At 39.0% G+C, this 21,324-nt stretch overlaps 1 protein-coding gene across 1 annotated transcript; it reads left to right on the top strand.

The window, feature by feature from the left end:
- Positions 1-12,865: 12,865 nt before the first annotated feature.
- Positions 12,866-16,200, top strand: fshb (follicle stimulating hormone subunit beta). The gene is made up of 3 exons (XM_064335771.1): positions 12,866-12,935; positions 13,311-13,488; positions 15,329-16,200. The coding sequence occupies exons 2-3, from the start codon at positions 13,324-13,326 to the stop codon at positions 15,545-15,547; spliced, it is 384 nt and encodes a 127-aa protein (XP_064191841.1). The 5' UTR covers positions 12,866-12,935; positions 13,311-13,323; the 3' UTR covers positions 15,548-16,200.
- The last annotated feature ends 5,124 nt before the right edge of the window (positions 16,201-21,324 follow it).

The following is a 21,324-nucleotide window of genomic DNA, read 5'->3' as shown; positions in this document are numbered from 1 at the left end:
AGATGAAACACTACACTTCCAAGCATATGGACACCCCTTCTACTTAGTGGTTTCAGCTATTTCAGTCGCACTCATTGCTAACAGGTGCATAAAATCAAGCATGCAGCCATGTAATCTGCATTGACAAACATTGGCTTGAATGGGGCATACTGAAGATCTCAGTGACTTTCAACGTGGCACTGTCATAAGGTGGCAGCCTTCCAACAAGTCAGTTCGTCAAATTTAAGCCCTGCTAGAGCTGCCCAGTAAACTGTAGGTGCTGTTATTGTGAAGTGGAAACATATAGGAGCAACAACAGCTCAGCCATAAAGCAGTATTCCACACAATCTCACAGAACGGGACCACCAAGTGCTGAAGCGTGTAGCACATAAAAATCATTTGTCCTCGATTTCAGCACTCACTGTGCAGAGTTCCAACCTACCTCGGGAAACAACGTCAGCACAAGAACTGTTCGGAAAGACCTTCATAAAATGGGTTTCCATGCCCAAGCAGCTGTACACAAGCCTTAGATCACCATAGCAATGGCAAGGTTCGGCTGGAGTGGCGTAAAGCACACCATCATTGGACTGTGGAGCAGGGGAAACCCATTATCTGGAGTGATGAATTACGCTTCACTATCTGGCAGTCTCATGGACGAATCTGGGTTTGGCAGAATGCATAGTGTCAACTGTACTGGCCCGAATAGTGTGTACTGTAAAATTTGGTGGAGGAGGAATAATGGTCTAGGGCTGTTTTTCATGGTTTGGACTAGGCCCCATAGATCCAGTGAAGGGAAATCTTAATGCTACAGCATACAATGCCATTCTAGACATTCTGTGCGCTTCCAAATTTGTGGCAACAGTTTGGGGAAAGCCCTTTCCTGTTCCAGCATGACAACGCCCTCAAGCAGCACAAAGCAAGGTCCATAAAGAAATGGTTTGCTGAGTTTGTTGGGGAACAACTTGCCCGGTCTGCACAGAGCCCTGACCTCTACCCCATCAAACACCCTTAGGATGAATTGGAATGCTGACTGTGAGCCAGGCCTTACTCCCAACATCAGCACCCAACCTCATTAATACTCTTGTGTCTGGATGGATGCGAATCTCTGCAGCCATGTTTCAAAATTTAGTGGAAAGCCTTCCCAGAAGAGTGGAGGCTGTTACAGTAACAAAGGGGAGTCCACCTCCATACCAATGCCCATGGTTTTGGAATGAGATGTTCAAGAAGTACATATTGGTGTGATGTTCAGGTGTCCACATACTTTTGAAAATGAAATGTACCTGCCACACAATATTGGCTCACTTGATCAAGAAATGTTAGGACACTTTGAATCACCAACAGTTATTTAAACTATTCATCAACCAACATTTATTCACTGTAAAATGTAATCTGTTATTGCTTTAAGTAACTCACAATTTAACAATGTTTCAATATAATGCATAATTTTAAAGCTCTAGTGAGTTTATGAGCAGTTTACTGCAGGTAATAAGGGCTTTGTGATTAATCCAGGCCATTGTCCTGACACTCTACCATGTCATTGTTTCCTGCTTGGCTTGGTGGAGTGCACTTTTTCAAACAACTGACATTACCTCTGCCAGGAACCTTTTGTCATTGTTCATTGTTTGTGTCTTGTCTACCGCCTATTTAAATGCAGTTTCAAATGGCCCCTCCACTTTTGATACCCTCCCAAGTCTCCCAGTTTGCACTGATAAGTTTCCCTTGATGTAAAACAAGGTAAAAGAAGCAGAGGTCTAATGAACTCCCATTTCCTGTCTTACTCATTTTGTGAATTAATTAACAAAAAAGCTACAATAATACCAGTGCCTGCTACTGAGCTAGAGACTTAAATAGCATTATATCTACAGTAACATTAACTAGAATTTCCACTGGTACAGAACACACTTTTGGTTACTTTTGTTGACGAGGGGCACGGTGGTGTAATGAATAGCACTGTCGGCTCACAGAAAGAAGGGAGCAAGTTTTAATCCTGACCAAGGGCCTTTCTGTGTGGAGTTTTGATTTTCTCCCTGTGTCCACAAGGGTTTCCACAAGGTAATCTGGTTTCTTCTCAGCGTCCAAAGACATGCACTAGGCTAACTGGAGAGTCTAAATTACCCATAGTTATGGATGTGAGTATGGTGTGTGGGCCCTGCAATGGATTGACAACTGGTCAAGGGCATATTCCTACCCCTCACCCACTGCATGCAGGGATCCTGAAATAAAGTGTGATATACTGTTTTTATTAGTGGGCGGTGTTGTGGGTGGGGGTGGGGGGGGGGGGGGTTTCCACTGGTGACAACATACATTTACAAAATCACTGTAGTAATTAAAGACTGGTATACGAGCATTCTCATCCCGAATCAACAGTGACACCAGCTCTTTGGTGTGCATAATGGTCGAGGAAAAGACAGGTGAAATTAAGAAACAATGCTAAATCTAGTTCCTTGTACGCTCCGTGTACCGGCCACTGAAGCACACATAGCCACTTCCAAAAACTGTATGTTCGGCTCTTACACACCCTCACTTTTATTAGAAATACTGCAGCTACAGCAAGCATCTAGATATTTGCCAGATGAGTATTGCAACCAACAAGGATGTAACCGTAAACCCTGTCTCATCTCGTTGCTTTGATTTAAACCGTTTTAAAATGTTGCAAACTATGAGTTTTGCAAAGTCACCAGTTGCAGCTTGATGTGTCACAAATCTTTGGTCTGAACTAGCCAAGGCCCATAGTTTTTCTCTGATTGGCCAATGTGAAATGTCATGTGAAAGTGGTCATTTTGTCGCTTTTGCACAGTGTAACAGCTACTAAGTTACATTAAGTTAGCTAACTTTATTAGGTAGTTAAGTTAGCTATCATTATCAGAGGTGTAGTAGATAGCACACCATAATAAAGCCTGTAGATAATACCACTGGTAGCTCAATTCACATTTTAAATAAAATAACCCTGACTTCATAAAATAATATTTAGCTAACCATAACTTACCTTAACGTAACCCTCTTAATGTCTTCTGCCAAATTACAGTTTGAACATAGTGTAATAAATCAATAATTCAGTACTAGATCTACAGAATAAACTGTAACACAAAGCTGTCACCACCTTTGTTGACCAGATAAGGTCCGATTGGAGTTGCTGATATTTACAAGCACAAAATGACAGTTATAAGAAGTAAAACACAATACTTAATTTAGACAAATCATTCTCTTAAAATTACTGTGTGCTTGAAGTTGAGCCGGTCATTCTGACATGGGCAATTAAGGATGATTTAAACAAGTAATTGCAAAATTGTCACACACCTCACATCTGTGTGACAATATAAGTATATCACACTGGTATAAAGGGGACTAACTATAGGGGCTTTATAGTAAATGGTTCGCACTTTAAACGTAACAATCTGTTATACAACTCATGGTAAACATTGGCAAATGACACCTAACATTATAGTCAGTTCTACCATCAACCACAGTACTACACTACCCCCTGGTAACTATGCCCATAATGCTAGACTAATAACAACAACAAATAAATTAGTCCAAACTTCCCTCACCTGGTGGTCGTTGAGCCCCTTCCCCCCGTGTCATCCTTCTAACCTCCAAAGCAAGCTTAGAGAATTGTCCGGCCTCCCAAAGAATTGCCCCGCTTTCAGCAGTATTCCTCCATGATCCTCCAATCCTCTCAATTCTTTTTCCCCAGTTAAATGAGAGCAGCACAAAAACTCCCGAGTACAGATGCCGACAATGAGTTCATTACTCAGCTATGCTGGGTGAACGTGCAACATGCAGAGAATTAGCGGCAGGGGTCAGGGAAGTAGTGGCAGGGCCTGGAGCAGCAGCAGTAGATCTCCTGAAGATCCAACTGACTCCGTACTTAATCCCATGTGACTTTCCAGGCTAGAGAACAAGTTGGGGGGGGGGGGGTCTAGCTGCCATTTCAGGGAGGGTCTCCGAACCACCAAACTGAGGATCAAAGGTATCTGCTAAGGCAACACAGGGCTTTAGTCGATAAAAACTACAGTGAGCTACATAATTTTTAAAAGAAAGACATTTTTTCATGATTGGCTAAGGTAAGGTTAAATTGTGCATTCTCAGTTTCTATTTAACCTCTTAGCACAAAGCCCCTAGTGGTCTCCACGCCGGCATGCCGACTCAGACATTCGGTGCTACTGCAACCAACGTATGAGTTAAAAACAGAAACGCGTTGTTTTAGTTTCATTAGTAGACGATACACGACAACTATGCCAAAAACGGAGTTTCGCAGCCCCACCATTGTCGCTCATCTCCCTGCATCTTTAAAACACCCCCCACCCTTGACATAATGGACAATATTGTCTATCTTGGCATTCATAAAACTATTCTTTCACCACTAAAAAATCTTATTCCGTCATAGCAACAAGATAAACCCGACAATAGCCCTAAGATATGCCACGACAGCAGTGAAAACGCTGCTCACTGAATAATGAAATAAACAAGAAAAAGTTTTTAAAAATGATACCATGTCATTCTACAGTCAATATCTGTGACTAAATATTGAATAAATATACAACCTTACTGTTGGTTTTATGTATGTAGATGTCCCTTTTGAGACTGCATGGTCATATATTGTCACAATCCGTTTGGGAAATATACACGCATTTGTGACGCCTGGGTATCTTCCAAAATAGCTGTGCCTAATACCACACGTGTTGTTTACGGCGTCGTCACCCTTTTTAGTACAGTCTGGCTTGATTGACAATTCATTTATTCAGTAGGTGAGAGTATGCTTTCTAACAATGTATAACATGTCTAATTCTGCTCTTGGAATAGCGTTTTATAGGTCAGCGTAACAGAAAATATTCTTAGCATCGTATTCACTCTGTGTTAGCAGTAAAAGACGCTGCACCTAACGAAATGTGGTCAACGGTATTTCATAATTTCTTGGAAAATACTATTATTATTGAAGACTTCTGGGCATAGCTAAGCCATATGTTTGCTGATAGACCTAGCTGACATCGTTTTCTGGAGCAAAACAGAAGCGAATAGAACAGTATCGTCTCCATCTACTGAACATAGATGAGATTTCATAATTTCTATGTAAGTATTACTGCTCAAAATATTTTGGTTATATATGTTATTTTTGAAATTGAGTGTCTTTAAATAGGTTAGTGGTGTTATATAATGTGGATATTTCACACTGTAATGTAAGCGTTGGATGGTAGTGTAACAGTTTTTGTGAAGCATGCAACAGTGATGACTTGAGAGTTGGAACATTGCCAAAACGTGGTGGACGGTTGAAAATTGTTTTCATGTCGTCCCATCCCCATACAAGAAAACATACGATAGTACAGAGTATAGAAATACACACAAGAGTTCATTATTACACATTTAGGTACTGTACTGCATTGTGTGACAATATTTTTGCATTATTTTTTAAATCTGATAGCAATGTTTCATCTTAAACCTTCAGAAGGGGCTCATTTATATGCTTTATAATGGGAAAAAAAGCATTTTATTTAATTTTGGAGAGATTTTGGATATGTTTCTGGACCCCTAGATATTTTAGACCACTGTACTGACTGAAAGCTTGTAATTCCCACTTGAAAATGATGCAACAGTGAGTCAAAAACAGTTTATTTGTAGTGAAAATACATGAATATGTTGTGATTTACAGCAATGCATAATTTAGACATTTTGGATAGATTTGGAGACGCTGGGTACACTGCTTAGTTTTTGCTTCATACATCTATAGTAGTTTTACGTATCCACCCTTAGATTTTATGAACTTGTGGTCAAGAAGTTTTTGATCTAGCACATGTATAGTTTAACCTGCTGTATATATGCAATCTCTCAGTATTTCATTGCAAACTTAAAAAGTGCAAATTCATTTTTGATTTTTTGTCAAAATAATTGCATTTGTGGCACTTTATTTCTTCCAAAATTATGAATATAAACTAATCTGCGTTAGTACTGTAAATTGTACAAATGTCTTGCTTCATTTAAGCCATTTTTCAAGTCTCTGTGGTGTTCACATCTGGAGTTATAAAGCTTTAAATAGGGTACCCCCTAAATGGGCAAGGATTGGCAAGATTTGGCTTGTGCGCTAAGGGGTTAAGGGTATTTTATACACTTTGGTTCCACCAAAAGTGTACTGTCACCATAGAAATGACAGTACTTCTATACACAGACCCCCATTTCAGGGCATCACAACATTTGGGGCATATTAATTTTATGTAAATGAAAGTAATCATGTTTAGTATCTTTTTGCATATCTTTTGCATGCAATGACTGCTTTAAGTCTGAGACCCATGGACACCACAAGGTGCTGATTATCTTTTCTCATGATGCTCTGCCAGGCCTGCACAGCAGCCATCTTCAGCGCCTGCTTCTTTCTGGGGCTGGTTGTTCAAATTTTTCTCTTCAGTTGGATTCAGATCAGGTGAATGACTTAGCCAGTCAAATTTCCTGATTTGGCTTTGAAAGACTGCTTTAGCAGTATGTCTGGGATTAATATCTTGCTGAAGGATGAAGTGCCGTCCATTGTGTTTGGAGTCATTCACTTGAACCTGAGCAGATAAGGTGCTTCTGTACACTTGAGAATTAATTTTGCTGCTGCTATCAGCAGTTACATCATCAGTGATGACAAGTGAGCTAGTACCTGTGGTAGCCATACATGCCAAAACCATAACACCCCCACCACCATGTTTCAGAGATGAGGGATGTTTTGGATCTGGCCTCCACACTTTTCCTATCACTCTGATGCAAGTGAATCTTAATCTCATCTGTCCACAAGACCTTTTTCCAGAACTCTGCAGGCTCTGTTAGGTACCTCTTAGTAAACTTTAACCTGACAATCCTGTTTTTGTGGTGAACTGCTGGTCTGCATCTTGCAGTGTAGCCTCTGTAGTCTGTTAGTGAAGTCATCTGTGGAGAGTAGTCATTGACACATCCACACCTACCTCCTGAAGAGTGTTTCTGGTCTGTTGGACAAGCTTTTGGGGGTTTTTCTTCATTATGGTGAGAATTATTCAATCCTCAGCTGTGTTCCTTGGCCTACAAGGCCCTTTGTGATTACTGAGCTCACCAGTGCTCTCTTTCTTCAGAAAGAGGAATTCCACCGCAAACCAACATTAAAATTATTTAACCCCTTAAGTCGCACTGGCCCGTATTCGGGCCAGAGTAGGTGTATTTGCATTTATTCTGTTTTTATGGTGAAATTTTAAATGAGTCGGGTCACACAATATACTGTTTGAAAAAGTTAAAACTCACAGTTCTATCTCTATAAATGATTTTTTCAGTGCCAATGTTTTAGTGACAATAGTTCCCTATATTGAAACATGTGGGGCGACAAAACAAGCTTGTGGGTCCATACCTTCTATTCATCCACAGACAACATGAATAACTGTAAATAACTGTCAGTGTTTTTATCATGGCAATGATCCAGAGAACAAAATCCACAGTTATTTTTATTGATAGAACATCGATAGCATCGATAGAACATTTATTGTTTACTTAGCAATTCTCCTGAGGAATAATCATTGTTTTCCATTTCTCCATTATTAAAAAAAACACCAAAAGTATTGTGTACGTATGAATATTATTATTATCTCTGGTATGCAAGCTAAAAATGTTGTACTCTGGCAAGTAAAGTTCTTGAAAATGTACGCTTAAAAAAGCTGTTGCTTTATAACAAAATGTAGTTTGCAATGCCTAGTCCTAACAAAAGACCCCAAATTTGGAGGCAGAAATCACTGGACTGAGTGAATATTTCTGAGGACAGTGGACACAGCTTTTGACTCCACAGCACAGGGGATGTGCAGTGAAGGACTTGATCCTATTTTATATTGGTGAAATTACTCTCAAAATATATTTATTATTATTCAGTACGCTTATAAATAAGGAGTGGCCTCCTGATTTTGAATAATAAATGTAGCATGTGAAATTGTTCATCAGGGTGAGGTATTTGACAAAAACTTTTCTACAATCTTCCAGACCTGCTGCTGCCAGTGGGGGCAAGGGGAGAGCAAGGAGAGGGGGGTGGAGAGAGGGGGAGAGGGAGGGGGAGTTAGAAGATGACAGGCAGGTGGAAAGCGAGCTAATTTTCTGCAAATGTCTAGAACGAGCATGTAATATACAATATATAGTATTTTACACCTCTAAACATCTATAGAATTTAGTTACTAAGTATCCTTTTGGAGTCTCCAAACATCCTTTTTGGAAACCCGCCTAGACATAGAAAAACAATGCAGAATGCTTGTTGTTGGTGTTATTGTCGTTAAATTTGAACCAGGATTTGTCCAGTGTGGGGGCTGTGTCTCCACCGTCTATCTAAGCCCACAAGACACAGCCTCAAGCATCCACATTCAAAAAGAAGTCATCTTTTAGATGAGAAAAAACTTTGGGCTTGGAGCATGATAAGGTTAAGAAAGCTGTGTTAGCCATCTATAGCAGCGTGCCAGAGGCCTCTTGGAAAATGTTGAGGCATAAGCCGGGCAAATTGTGCCTGGACCTAGCAGAAACAGGAAATTTTGATCGATAGCTTAACTCATGTAAAAGTTTTGAGTACAATTAACTATGAAACTGCTCATGGATATGCTCCTGGGCATGGGTTAGACTGTTAGCAGCCCACTGAGGAAGGGGCTAGGGGGGACCCCCCAAGGCGGTATTATTGTGGAGGTAGTCAGTGGCAGTCTTCTGCACTGGGAAAACCTCACCAGTCTGGTTGAACTTCTCTGAAGCAGAGTAGTCCTGCCAAACTTCCAAGTACTTCCAAGTACCGAACTTCCTGTGTGCCCTCAAGAGATTATCTGTCATTACTGCCACCAGTTAGGACACATGAAATCACAATGTTCAGCTCTTAGGGAAAAAGGTGCTGTTGGTAATCCAGTGGCACTGATATTGTCTGGCCATAGTGGTTTAGAGAGGCCAGGGGGCTACAATGGTTTCACCTCACAGGGTGGTGTGTCCCATGGTGGGCCAGTAGTGCCTCTGACTATTTTGAGACACAGGAGTCACTTTGCGCTCTTATAACGGGCTGCAGACCTGCACATTTTTGGGAAAATCTGCCCTAGTAAAAGATTTGGGTGGAAGCTATGGAGCTGTTCTCTAGCATCATGTTTACCTAGAGTCGAATCTCATCAGTGATTATGTTATTGTTGGAGTGGTGCCATCCTTTCCTTGTTATGAGATTAGTCTAAGGCACTAAGGTTTGTGTGACCCCAGAGGTGTCTGAGCAGCCATGTTACATGCCAGCTTCACAAGAATTAGAGTGAGCATATCCTGAGGTTTTCTCAGTGTGTGTTCTATGTGCCTTTGGAAAAAAGATCATTCCTCTGCGGCCTGTGGATGGCACAGAAGAACAGTCAATTGGGTTTTCAGATACTTTTTTTCACTTGGTTGGATGACTCTGGTGTGGCCGAGTGGCCTATAGAGCCTGCCATTGTACTGGTGTGACTGGTGTGCTTGAAATTCCTTTTCTAAGCTGTGAGTCATTGGTGAGGGAACATGCTTCCTTGGACATCTCCTGTAAAATGGCAATTATTCTGGAGGACGGTAAGGGTGTGGCAACAGGTTTCTTCCTCAGAGACTAGGTTGATGAGGAAATGCAACTGGTTGACTGAACCGCAAATAAGGAGTAATCTATTTATGAACAGCTATTTATGGTATTCCCAGTGTTACCAGACTGAAGCGCTCCATCTTGCCCATGAGGCTCCATTTGGTAGTTATGTGGGTGTCCACAAGACCCTCCCCGTTGCGTCATTTTTACTGGCCTCACATATGGCGGTATGTAATGGTATTGTCATTTGTGTCATGCCAACTGCTTGGGAAGTCCGATCATGCTCTGCCTGCAGCCCCACTACAATAGTGAAAGAACCGGTTTCAGAGATTATGCTTGATTGTGAAGGCCTGCTACCTAAAACTAAGAAAGGAAGTGAATATTTTTTGACAATCTTGGATCTAGCTACTCATTTTCCAGAAGCATTTCCTCCTAGAAATATTAAAGTTCCGACTATTGTAAATCATTTAATGCTGTTATTTTCCTGGGTGGGTCTGCCTCGCTCAAGTCAGTCAGATTGTGGATCCAATTTCACGTCTGGGGTATTTTGGGAGGTTGTTGTTTCAACTGGGTGTAGCCCAATCTACAATTGCACGGTGCAATCAAGTGGTTCCATCTGTCTCAAACATTTTGGTGCCCTGAAATGGGGGGACTATGTAGAAAAAGTGCCGTAATTTCTACATGGTGAAACCAAAATGTATAAAAATAAAGTGCACTTTAACCACATGTGAATTGTTTGATTAAAAATCTAAAAATTGTGCTATAGAGTATAATCAAGAAAAACATGTCTTTGTCCCAAACATTAAGGAGCTCACTGTATATCAGTTCCACCACCCTTGGGTTCAGTCCTATACAACGCATCAAATACCCACTCTAGACCTTCATAGTGACCCCTGAAACTTCTTTATAGTTTAGGACATAACCCTTGCTTTCCTGTACTATCAATTAACCACACCAGCTCTTCTGTGGAATAATATTGTAAGTTAAACTTTCCATGATAGGTGTAGTAATGAGGGTTGGCTTCAGGTGGACAAAGGCCCTTTGACAGTTTTTGTCCCACTTAATTTTTGTCCCACTTAAATTTACTGTACTTCTCAGTCAATATGTGTATTGGCCTAGCGATCTCTGCAATTTTCTTTACAGAAATAAGAGGCCAGCCCCAAGACGCTCCTTACCTCAATTTGGTTCCTGGGTTCCAGTGAGGTCTCACTGCCTTTACCTTCTTAGGGTCTTTCATCACTGCTTCAGCTGAAATGTCATGTCCTAGATACAGTACTTGAGTAGAAAAAAGATATCACTTGGAAGGTTTGACTTTCAAATTAGCAGACTTACCAAGGACCTCACCCAGCCTACTCAGATGTTCACGAAAACTCTGCTGAAAAACAATGATATTATCTGAATAGACTAAAGAGGTAGTGTACTGTAAGTCTGCTAACACCAAATCCATCAGTCTTTGGAATGTTCTACATCCATTAATCAGCCCAAAGGGTAGGATATTAAATTCCCATAAGGCCAATTATAAAAAAAGTTTTAAATTTGTCTTGAGGGTCTACATCCATATGCCAGTACCCAATAGCCAAATCAAGGGTGGAGAACCACCTGGCCTGTACTAAGCTATCAAGGGCATCCTCTATTCAAGGGAGTGAACAGGAGTCCTTTCCAATGACATCATTCAACAGAAAAATGGAGGCCGGCATCTATTTTTCTAACTTGGACTACCAGTGTAGACCAGGGATTTACAGAGGGTTGGGTAATACTATGGTCTTGCATCTTCTTGATGTGGTCAATCACTTTCCGTTGGAGATGCAGGGGTACACACACTCTTCAGTGTGTGTGTTTAAAAAATAATAATAGTAAATTGTGCTAATGTATAATGCTACTCATATGCTTGTAGGTAGGAATGTCATCTAACCAGATAGGTGGCTAACTCATTAGCCAAACAAGATGTTCATTCAAGTTAGCTAATGTTACTTTGCAAAGAAGTGCTTAATCAGCAGCAATCTGTGACCAAGCATTAACGTTTGATCGCCCGCCCCCCCCCCACCCCCAAAAAAGAAAACATTTCATTAAAAAAATGTGTGCCTCCCTGTATCAGTAGGCTAATTCAAATATGCATTTTTAAAATATATATTTTAAATACATTAAAAAGAATGAATATGCATGTTGTTGATGCATAGGAGGTTCATATTTTTAATTTTCTGAATTGCTTGTTTCAAAATATCTAATGCATCTAATTTCTTGACAAAGATGGTAATTTAAGTACAGTTATCTGGTGTAATTCATGCACCACTTAATTCATTCATGGATTTCATCTGGCATAATTCAGCATTTCATACACTAATTCTAAATAGTAAGACTACTATAACCTGTTCTACTTTACAACTATTTCACCAAAAATTCCATGTTATGTTATATGCCCCAATTGTATAACCTATATCTAAGGAGAGACACCAGTTTTTTCATACCTGTTAGTAAGGATTGCTTCTAGATTGGCACTATGCGATCTCAAAATCAGCTAGGGACAGATACATTTAAACATAGATTATTGTCAAACAATATCCAATGCAATGTATCACAGCATTTATAGCATATGCTAATTTCCGATGCTTGTCCCTAGATGGGCTTTTCAAACACGCACACATACAGCACAAAATCATATAATGTCTATATTGCAGGTGTATTTCATTAGTTATAATATCTGGTGCTTACCCTTCAAAGTGACAACGGTCAAATTGCCCGCTGCGGGCTTTCTTTCTTAGTGATATGAAATGATATGAGTTCTAAGTTAAAGCAATCCGTTAACCACAGCAGTGGCCGTTATACAGAAATATTTGACCACAGAATGCCTGAAGTGGCCAATCAGAATTGAGCATTCAACAAAGCCAAGTAATAACTAAGGTTAAATTGCATAAATGAAAATTGTAGCATCGCAATGACGTTCTATTGTCTTCATTTATCTGTATTTCATGTACTGTTTGTTTCTGCAAAAAGATTGCATTACATATTCAGCAGGGAATTGAAGAGTTAAACAGCCAACAGACGTTGTAAAAGTATAATGTTGCATGGGTAAGGCCCACCTTTTTCAGTTATTTTTGTAGGTGATCTCAAATTAATACACTAAATGTCATTTCAGAGGTTCCCTTCTGTTGTGTCATGGCTGCGTAGGGTGCTGACCTTGGATTTTAACTTTTTTTCCACTCAGAGGGAAATAAACCACAATATTTTGTATATTTACATTTAAGCTAGACATAACAACCAAGCTTAACAGATTTGAGCACCCCCACCACACACACACACAGTGATATATACTACTATTGGATGATAGGAATCCCACCTGTCATTTGGCCCTCCTCCGCAATCTTAGCAACAGCAGAGTATAAAAGCCAGAAGATAAGGAGATTCTTGCACCTTGCTTGGTATCTGACTGGTGAGGATGCTACCACTATCTCTGACCCCTTTCTATCCAACCATCACTCTATTTTAATCTTTCCTTTCTTTGAAATTATTTCATTAGTATTTCTGTTTTCCTTCATTTCATGCTGTGTACAATGAAAAGTAGAGTACTGTGATTAGTGCTGACATTAAACTTTACTGCTATCTTTAAACATACAGTTGAATAACAATCATGGCTTAACTTGGAAATGTATTCATGAAAGCTGAAAAACTTCAAATGCTTGTTATTTCAACATGAAATTAAAAACCAATAATAGAAACCAAGAAAATGTGTTTATGCAAGTTGGGGAGAAAATCTGGGGGAGCGAAGTGGCAGTCGATGGCTTGATTTGTTTCCATTTTACGGCAGATTCACAGTTGCCATGCATCTGGCTGTCACAGCGCTGTGCTTGACATTGGCTCCCATCCTGGCAAGAGCTTCCACCAGTTGTGGTCTCGCCAACATCTCCATCTCCGTGGAGAATGAAGAATGCGGTGGCTGCGTCACCTTCAACACCACCGCCTGTGCTGGCCTGTGCTTCACCCAGGTAACTATGTCTCCTGCAGTTCCTCTCTATTGGCACTAATATGAAAGCATAGGTTATTTTATGGGATAAAACTTCCCCATATTGGGCCTCATTCACAAAACTTTTCTTACTTGTCTTCTTAAAAATGTTCCTACAAAAAACCCATATGGGTTTCATGATGTATGCGCAGACCTTTGTTTTTGTGTATATGAGTGTATGAGATAATGAATGCTGACTGTTTGTACATTTTATGTGCAATCCTGTTAATGTGATTCGCATAAGGAAACAGCCTTGAACAAATTCAGGTAACAAAAAAAAGATGAATGCTGAAATGGGCTTTGAAACGTTCTTACACACAGTTTACGATCAAATGTGATCGTACACATGTTTCGTGAATGAGGCTCAGTAGGTCACTGTGCATTGCACACACTGTGGTGTGAACATCAATGGAATACATAATATACAAGGTCAAACTGCTTGGCACACCACCTGTACTGTGAGATAAAACATAAGAGGTAGTCTAAATGCCACACCTCACACTGTTAAGGCTTTTAAGCCTGCTGAGTCTAAATGACATGACAGGTAGTAAAATGTGTCTTTCTGTTCTTTTCATAATCACACTCACAGCATATGTAACAATGTGAATGCTCTAGAAATTATTTCCATTTTGTGAAGCTGTCGCATCACACAAGAAGAAAAGAACACAGTCACAACAATACTGTTTATCGATTTCTTTATATTTCAGTACGGTAACCCATGCATACTGTCACAGCCATACAACATTTTAAAGTGACAATAGGACCAGGAAAAGGCTATAGGGAATAACTACAACATGTTTTACCCAAATAGAATATACAAATGACATACATTGTGAATACAAAATATACCTGATCATTTAAAGAACATAATATCTCTGAAAATTACACAATAATTTGTGCCTTTCACAATGTATGATAATATGATAAATATATATATATTTATATATATATATACAGCATTATAAGCTTACTATATTATGATGAACATTTTAATATCAGATGTGAGGGAGTGCACGTTATACGGGGGTGGTCTATTTTCCTAGTTACTTATAAAAATTTTGACCTGAACAAGAATGACAACCAGGACATTACATTGAATTTAATAGAAAAGCAGTTATGCAAACTTGCTAAGATGGCTAAGTACAAAACGAAGCTTAAGTGGCCTACTATTATTCCTTATATTTCTAGCTAGCTTCAACATGTTTAGTGTATAGCAAAGTTGCCAGCATCAAATTCAATTTGGCTCACGTCAACTTGTGGCAAGCTGCTTTTTGCAAATGTTCCTGCTGCAGTATGTCATGACCAATGTATGCTCAACGTACCTCTATTGGTGTTCCGTTTATACATTATTCCCATTATGTGTCATGTTTATGCTTCTGTTTAACATGTTATTCCCATATAGCCAGAATCTATAATGGCTAACTTCGCAATAATTGCTACCAACTTAAAATACCACAGTCATAACAAACACACCATCAGGTGTTGGCTAAAGAGCTAAATATTAGCGATGGCTGTAATTTATTTTATTTTATTATTTTTTTGGCAAAAAGAGTTAGGGCATATGTACTCATTTATTCCCATGGTAATGTAGCATAATGGATAGGGAACAGATGTTGCAGCTCCAAGGTTGTAAGTTTGACTCTGATGAGGCTCTGCTGTTCTACCCTTGAGCAAGGTACCCTGAATTGCCTCTGTAAATATCCAGCTGTATAAATGGATCACATGTAAAAAAAAAATGTAAGATGTGTAAATTTCTCTGCATTAACAGCATCTGATAAATGCATGAAATGTGAAGCGTAATTGTTTTTGCTATTGGTTGACAGGATTCTGTGTACAAGAGCTCCCTGAAACCATACCCCCAACAGGCCTGCAACTTCAGGGATGTAGTCTATGAGACTGTACACTTGCCTGGGTGTCCCAGTGGAATGGACCTCCACTTCACCTACCCTGTGGCTCTGAGCTGTGAGTGCAGCAAGTGCAACACGGACAGCACCGACTGTGGCCCACTTAACACAGAAGTGTCAGGCTGTCTGACCCACTAGACCAAGCATGGAACCACACACACACAACTGCGGCAAGGGATAGATGCTTCAGCTTCAAACAATCATTTCAATAGTCTGCATCAGGGCCTTGTGGTGTTAAAAGGCAATTTTGTGAGGGCTTGGAATATAAGGGTTTGCCACATGAAGATTTCAAGTGTGTTCCTAGATTGTGTTTTAGAATATACAATTACGTTCGTTAATACTAATTTAAATTAAATGTTTTGCACGGTTAATGGCTGCAACATAATAATTCTCTCTGTGATATTCCCGCTCAAGTTTTTCAGTTGCTTTGCTGAAATAAGTCACATTTCAAAATTACAATGCATGGTTGACTGAGATACTGTTCATATTAAATTAAAAATTTAATTAAATCATGCTGGTTTAAAACAGTTCGAAACATAAAAGTTGTAGTAGATGTCAATTGTAGTAGATTTTTTACATTGCCATCTCAATGCCTTATTGATGAGGCCCACAGTATCATTCTTTATATGGATTTTAATTTGTTAATGAATAGTGTGTGTTTGATTGATATAGCATACAAATTGGAATATGTACATTACAAGCCATGCTTGATTATTGTTTGTCCTGTAAGATTTTGCTGTAATTTGTCATTTTGTAAACAATGCATCATTAAAGTAGTTTTATTACTGCAATTCAGTTATCATTTACTTTATGCATGTAATTTTAAACAGAAATTGTATTATTTTAGCATGCTAAAATGCTGGCATATAGCCACATTAGCCATCTCCTGAACTTCAAACTGCAACACTACTGTCCCCCATAATGCCTAACTCCACAATAATTATTGCCAGCTTAAAATACCACAGTTATAACAATCACACAATCAGGTTAACCCTTCAAGTCTGGCTAAAGATCTTAATATTAGCGATGGTTGTACTTTTTGTAAAATATTTAGAGGCAAATGTGCTCATTATCAGCGAAACTTGGGACACTGGGTGATATTAATGCATTGCTTTATGCATCCTGATCATTTTTCATTAAGATTCTAGGGGCATTTAGGTACATTTTGGAAGCAGTGTTATTTTCCACCTTATTCAAGCATTTCTTATAGTTATGAGAAATGTATATTTCCTGAGCAGACAGGGGCCTGGAATAAAGTTTATTTTGGCAACACAGCTTCTGAAATGCCTGCTCAAAAATTGAAATGTTCCCTGTAAGAAAAGAACTGTACAGTCCTCCCTGGTACATTCAACACACTGTATATCATTATACTCCAGTCAAAGACAAAGTCAAATAGGCCAGCTATGCTGAATCTAGAATCCTCCCAGATTAATATAGCACACATGGATGCTGTCAAATGATAGTTCTCCCACAGATGAAATCTCAAAGCTGAAAATAACACTGGAATTACTCAAACTGAATATTTATTAAAAAATACATTCATTCTTATTTAAAATAATAAAATATAGCACTGTTATAAAGCCATTCCATGTAATTTAATTGCCTTTCACCTTCACACTAAGTTCCCATTAACACAAAATAACCCCACCAATCCCTTCAAGTTTTATGTTATAGTTAATGGTGATATGTTAAGAAAAATGCAAGATGTCTATACAGCAGACTGGTTTTATGCAAGCCCTGTATCACATCCAAGAGATAGATGCACAGATAATATATTTCTCTTGAAAGACCAAAAATGTATTGCACCTGACAGACAGCTAATGGGTTGCTCCAAACAGAGAGATAATGTATTACTCCTGTTTGAAATGTCACCCCTCAACCTGGGCTGGACAGAATTGATACATTGGCTCAATTAAAACGTAATAAACTTCACATCTGAGTCATTCTGGACTCAAATTGGATTGTGAGGGGCATTTCTGCGGGGGGAAAAAACCCTTATTATGTGCATACATCCTCACATCTGATATTTTTCCCTGAATGTATTCATGATCTTGAGAAAAGTTAATCATCAAACAGTTTAGTTTTGAATAGAGGGGAAAAAAGACGTTTTCCTGGTTGCAAATGGGTCTTCATGATTCAAGGATGAGGGAAACCCTCCTACGGCAACAACTAATCCAGCAGTCACAGATTAATGTCACAGTGAGTCATGCATAGGTTTCAGGAGCTCCACTGTTGCCATTTTGTCAAGGAAACTGCTCCAGAGATTCATTTGTTACAGTTCTATGTATGTGAACTTGGAGGTCTATGTAAAAGGATGTTGATTTTTAAATTGCATTTTATCAAAAGCATGTGATTCTTTCCTCCTCAGAGGAATGGCCACAAGAATATTTGAGTGAACAGGGACCAAACATGGGAGATTGAATATTATCATCATTATTTTTTACAAAAGTAATTTACTCATTTTACCACTAATTATTTCAGCTATTTCCCTAATGTGGCACAACACTTACTGTCCCACCCAAGATTGAAATCAGTTTGGTATAAATCCAAAGCCATTACATAAAGCTTTCATAGCACCACTGCTATGCTGTAGCCGATTTTTTGTTTATTTAAAGTCTTTTTTGGATTACCTTTGTATAAAAGGTCACCTTGGCACTTTCCTAATTTTTTATGGACACAAATAACAAAGAGCGCACACTCTGTGACTTCAAACAGCGATGATTCGTTTCCTGTACTTGCTTGGCATGTACAGTGGAGTAAGACTTGTGACTCAAGCCTCTTTGTTACAAGACAAATCCAGCAAGACAAATCCATCCAAATGAAATTCCCAACAGGGTGCCCTTGTCTGCAGGATATTCTAATTTTCTATTTAGAATTTATTAAGTTCCTACTCAATTTTACAGCATAGTACAAATTGACACTGATGTATGTCCACCCAATTCCCTGGGATGTGATAATAAACCAACAGTTAGTCCTTCTGAAGAATCATGACCTTGTATAGGTGTGGCTCCAACTAGAAGAAACTCAACCACTGACCTACAAAACAAAGCTGGTTAAAACTTGCTAGAAGCGATCAGATTGCATCAAACCTGGTTTACATCCTGTAACTTGTCGTTCCAGATGCCCTAGAGGGGTGTTCGGGGTTGGCCTATTCAGAAGCTGCCCTGTTTCTTTGAGTAATTTTACATACCTTTATGCAAATACTTACTGGTATATGTACATTTCATTTTTCTATTCAGTCAGTATAGTGCTGATATCCATATTGTGGTAATTTATTACAAATACAACACTAGACATTAGTTTTCAAGAAGAATCTGGAGCTAATAAAGTAAACTGAGAAGTAAGATGTGTTGAACTGCAACAAATAATACGTACGGTTTGTTTTGAATTTCCCCTTATTCACCTGCAGAAGATAATATTGAATCCATATTGGTGATACCGCAAAGCTAAAATGTTAAATTTCCTACATCTACAAAAATATGAAAAAACAGTTCCATGCATACTGGATTTGCTTTATATTGTCAAGAACAGATATTTTAAGCTGCAGTTACTCTGGTGGACAATAGCTAAGGCTGGGTGTCACAGAGCAGTCACAGCAAAGATTTTGAAAATCAAGGCACACTGAAAAAGTGTAACAAATCAGTTTAAAAAAATGTTTATATATTAAATTAATAGTCTCGTGCACAGCAATGGGAAATTTGAAATAACATGCACGGCTGTAAATGCACAAGTGCAAGATGGTTCAAAAAATCAATAACCTGTAACCAGCTGCTAGGGACAAATAGCCTATGAGTAATATTGATAGGTTGGTGCATTTATTCGCGGAAAGAGCATACTGTTTTACCTTTAACTGAACGTTGTTAGAAATAGAGCATGCTCCAATTGCATCCCTACAATAAGTTACCGTGTGTCTGTTTTAATTTCTTTCAAGTTTGTTTTGCTACATGTTGTACATTGCTAGGTTTGGTCTTTTATGGAGTGAATCTTGTCACTGAATGCTACCGTAACATGAAGGAGCGCTGGGCACCAACATTGTTGACAGGGGCTGTCAAACATTTGATTGCGACAACTGACGAGGACGGGAATCTTGACAAACACCAAGCCTTAACATCACTATAGCTTAAGCACTTGTAGGTCAATAGATATTCATTTGCACTTTAAAAAATCTTGACCTTGAAATTGCATAATGGAATACAAGTCAGGTTGTGAAATACATGTCAAGTTGTCACCAAAAATGAGTATTTGTTCTGAACAAATGTGGTTAAATAGAGATTGCAGTGTTTTTGATCCCCCAAGTGAAGAAATAATATGCAAATCAATACATTCCACCTGTACAAAGGTTTCACAAATGATGACCCAGACCCACCGGGTAGATGTTTGCTGAGGTTATACCACATGGTTGCTTTGTATTGGCCACATGGAAATATCTGCCCCCTTCTATATAACTTAATCCAATACAAGGTTTCTCTCTTTAAGCGTAGTATTACAATAAGCTGACAGTGGAACGTTTTACTAATAACCTCCCAACACCCACATATCACAAAATCATACACACAGACAAGATAGGCAAGAATTAGCTTGGGTGGGTAATCCCTTGATGCTTTCATTGCCTTGGATACAGCAGAGCCTACCACCTGCCCACTCAGACTGGCCTTGGAAAAGCAGAGATCTCAAGGAAATGCCAGCCCAGCCACCATCATCTCCCCAGAGATAAACCAAGGCTTCACAGATTACATGAGTCAGACAACAGTCACCACACCCACAGCACATGGGAGAAGACCATCACTTCAGGGATTTCCTTTGGCCCACGGACAGATGAGGAGATAGAAAGACTGGGAGTTTTTTTATTCTATTATTTACATTTTCATATTTAATTGTACAATTATGGCATAAAACTTGAGTGGTGGTGAAAGTATGGATGGATGTCCATGAATAACCATGGCATTATACTTGCAAAGAACCATTGCAACACAAAAATATGGGTCTTCAGAGGTCCTTTGTGTCAAACTGAACTGCACCAAAAAATTATTATTTTTTTTAAATCGCCAAATCTAGAAAGCTCGAATCATCCAGAAACCATCCAAGCCAATCATTCAGATCCATCCATTCATCCGTCTATTATCTATACCTGCTTATCCTCGGGGTCACAGGGGGTGCTGGAGCCTATCCCAGCGTGTATTGGGCGAGAGGCAGGATACACCCTGGACAGGCCGCCAATCTGTGGCAGGACATCATCCACATCCATATTGTCAAAATGATTGATAACTAAAATTTAAAATTATAAAATAAAAAAGTAAAACACTCACTTTTTTGTGCCAAATACTTGATTACTCATATCTATCACAGACTGTTTAGAATTCTTTAGGTTTTGTGGCCTTTTTCTCATTTCCCAGTTTCAAATAATCCTGGAAGGGGTTTCCCCTTCACAAGTATCACAACTACATTGTTCTCTGCATTATCCGGGATAGAATGAACAGAATCCAACTGGATTCAAAATAATCCTATTAAATTTGCTCCAATGACATCTACAAAAGCAAATAATGCCGCTCGATTTAAAGTCTTGATTGAAAATTTCCAGCCATTTATGAACATATCAAAGCAGCTATACTCTTACTTCACCAAAATAGGATGGGTATTTTGGAAATTATTTCCCTAATTTTTCTGGTATTATTGCAATTAGTTTACATAGTAATCTAGCCTGTGTTACTAAATAGGTTTGAGAGCTTTATGTTTGCAGATGTTGGTTGGTGTCGGTCTTCAAATATCTTAATTTATTACCTGGTTCGACCTTCAGTCTGAAACAACTTCTTTAACAACCTGCACTTTGCATATTTTTAACAATTATTTTGAGATGAGATAGGGGGGTTAGGAATAGAATTATGGGAGAGATAAAACAGTTAAAAACCCAACAGTAA

This window comes from Anguilla rostrata, chromosome 5 (assembly GCF_018555375.3).
Source record: "Anguilla rostrata isolate EN2019 chromosome 5, ASM1855537v3, whole genome shotgun sequence".
NCBI lineage: Eukaryota > Metazoa > Chordata > Actinopteri > Anguilliformes > Anguillidae > Anguilla > Anguilla rostrata.
Note: the sequence above shows the minus strand (reverse complement) of the source record. Positions and strands in the feature narration are given on the sequence as shown.

Excerpts from the sequence above, each read along its gene's own strand:
- fshb (XM_064335771.1), top strand. The coding sequence starts at position 13,324 with ATGCATCTGGCTGTCACAGCGCTGTGCTTGACATTGGCTCCCATCCTG. Across the intron at positions 13,489-15,328 it reads CTGGCCTGTGCTTCACCCAG|GATTCTGTGTACAAGAGCTC; the intron begins GTAACTATGTCT and ends ATTGGTTGACAG.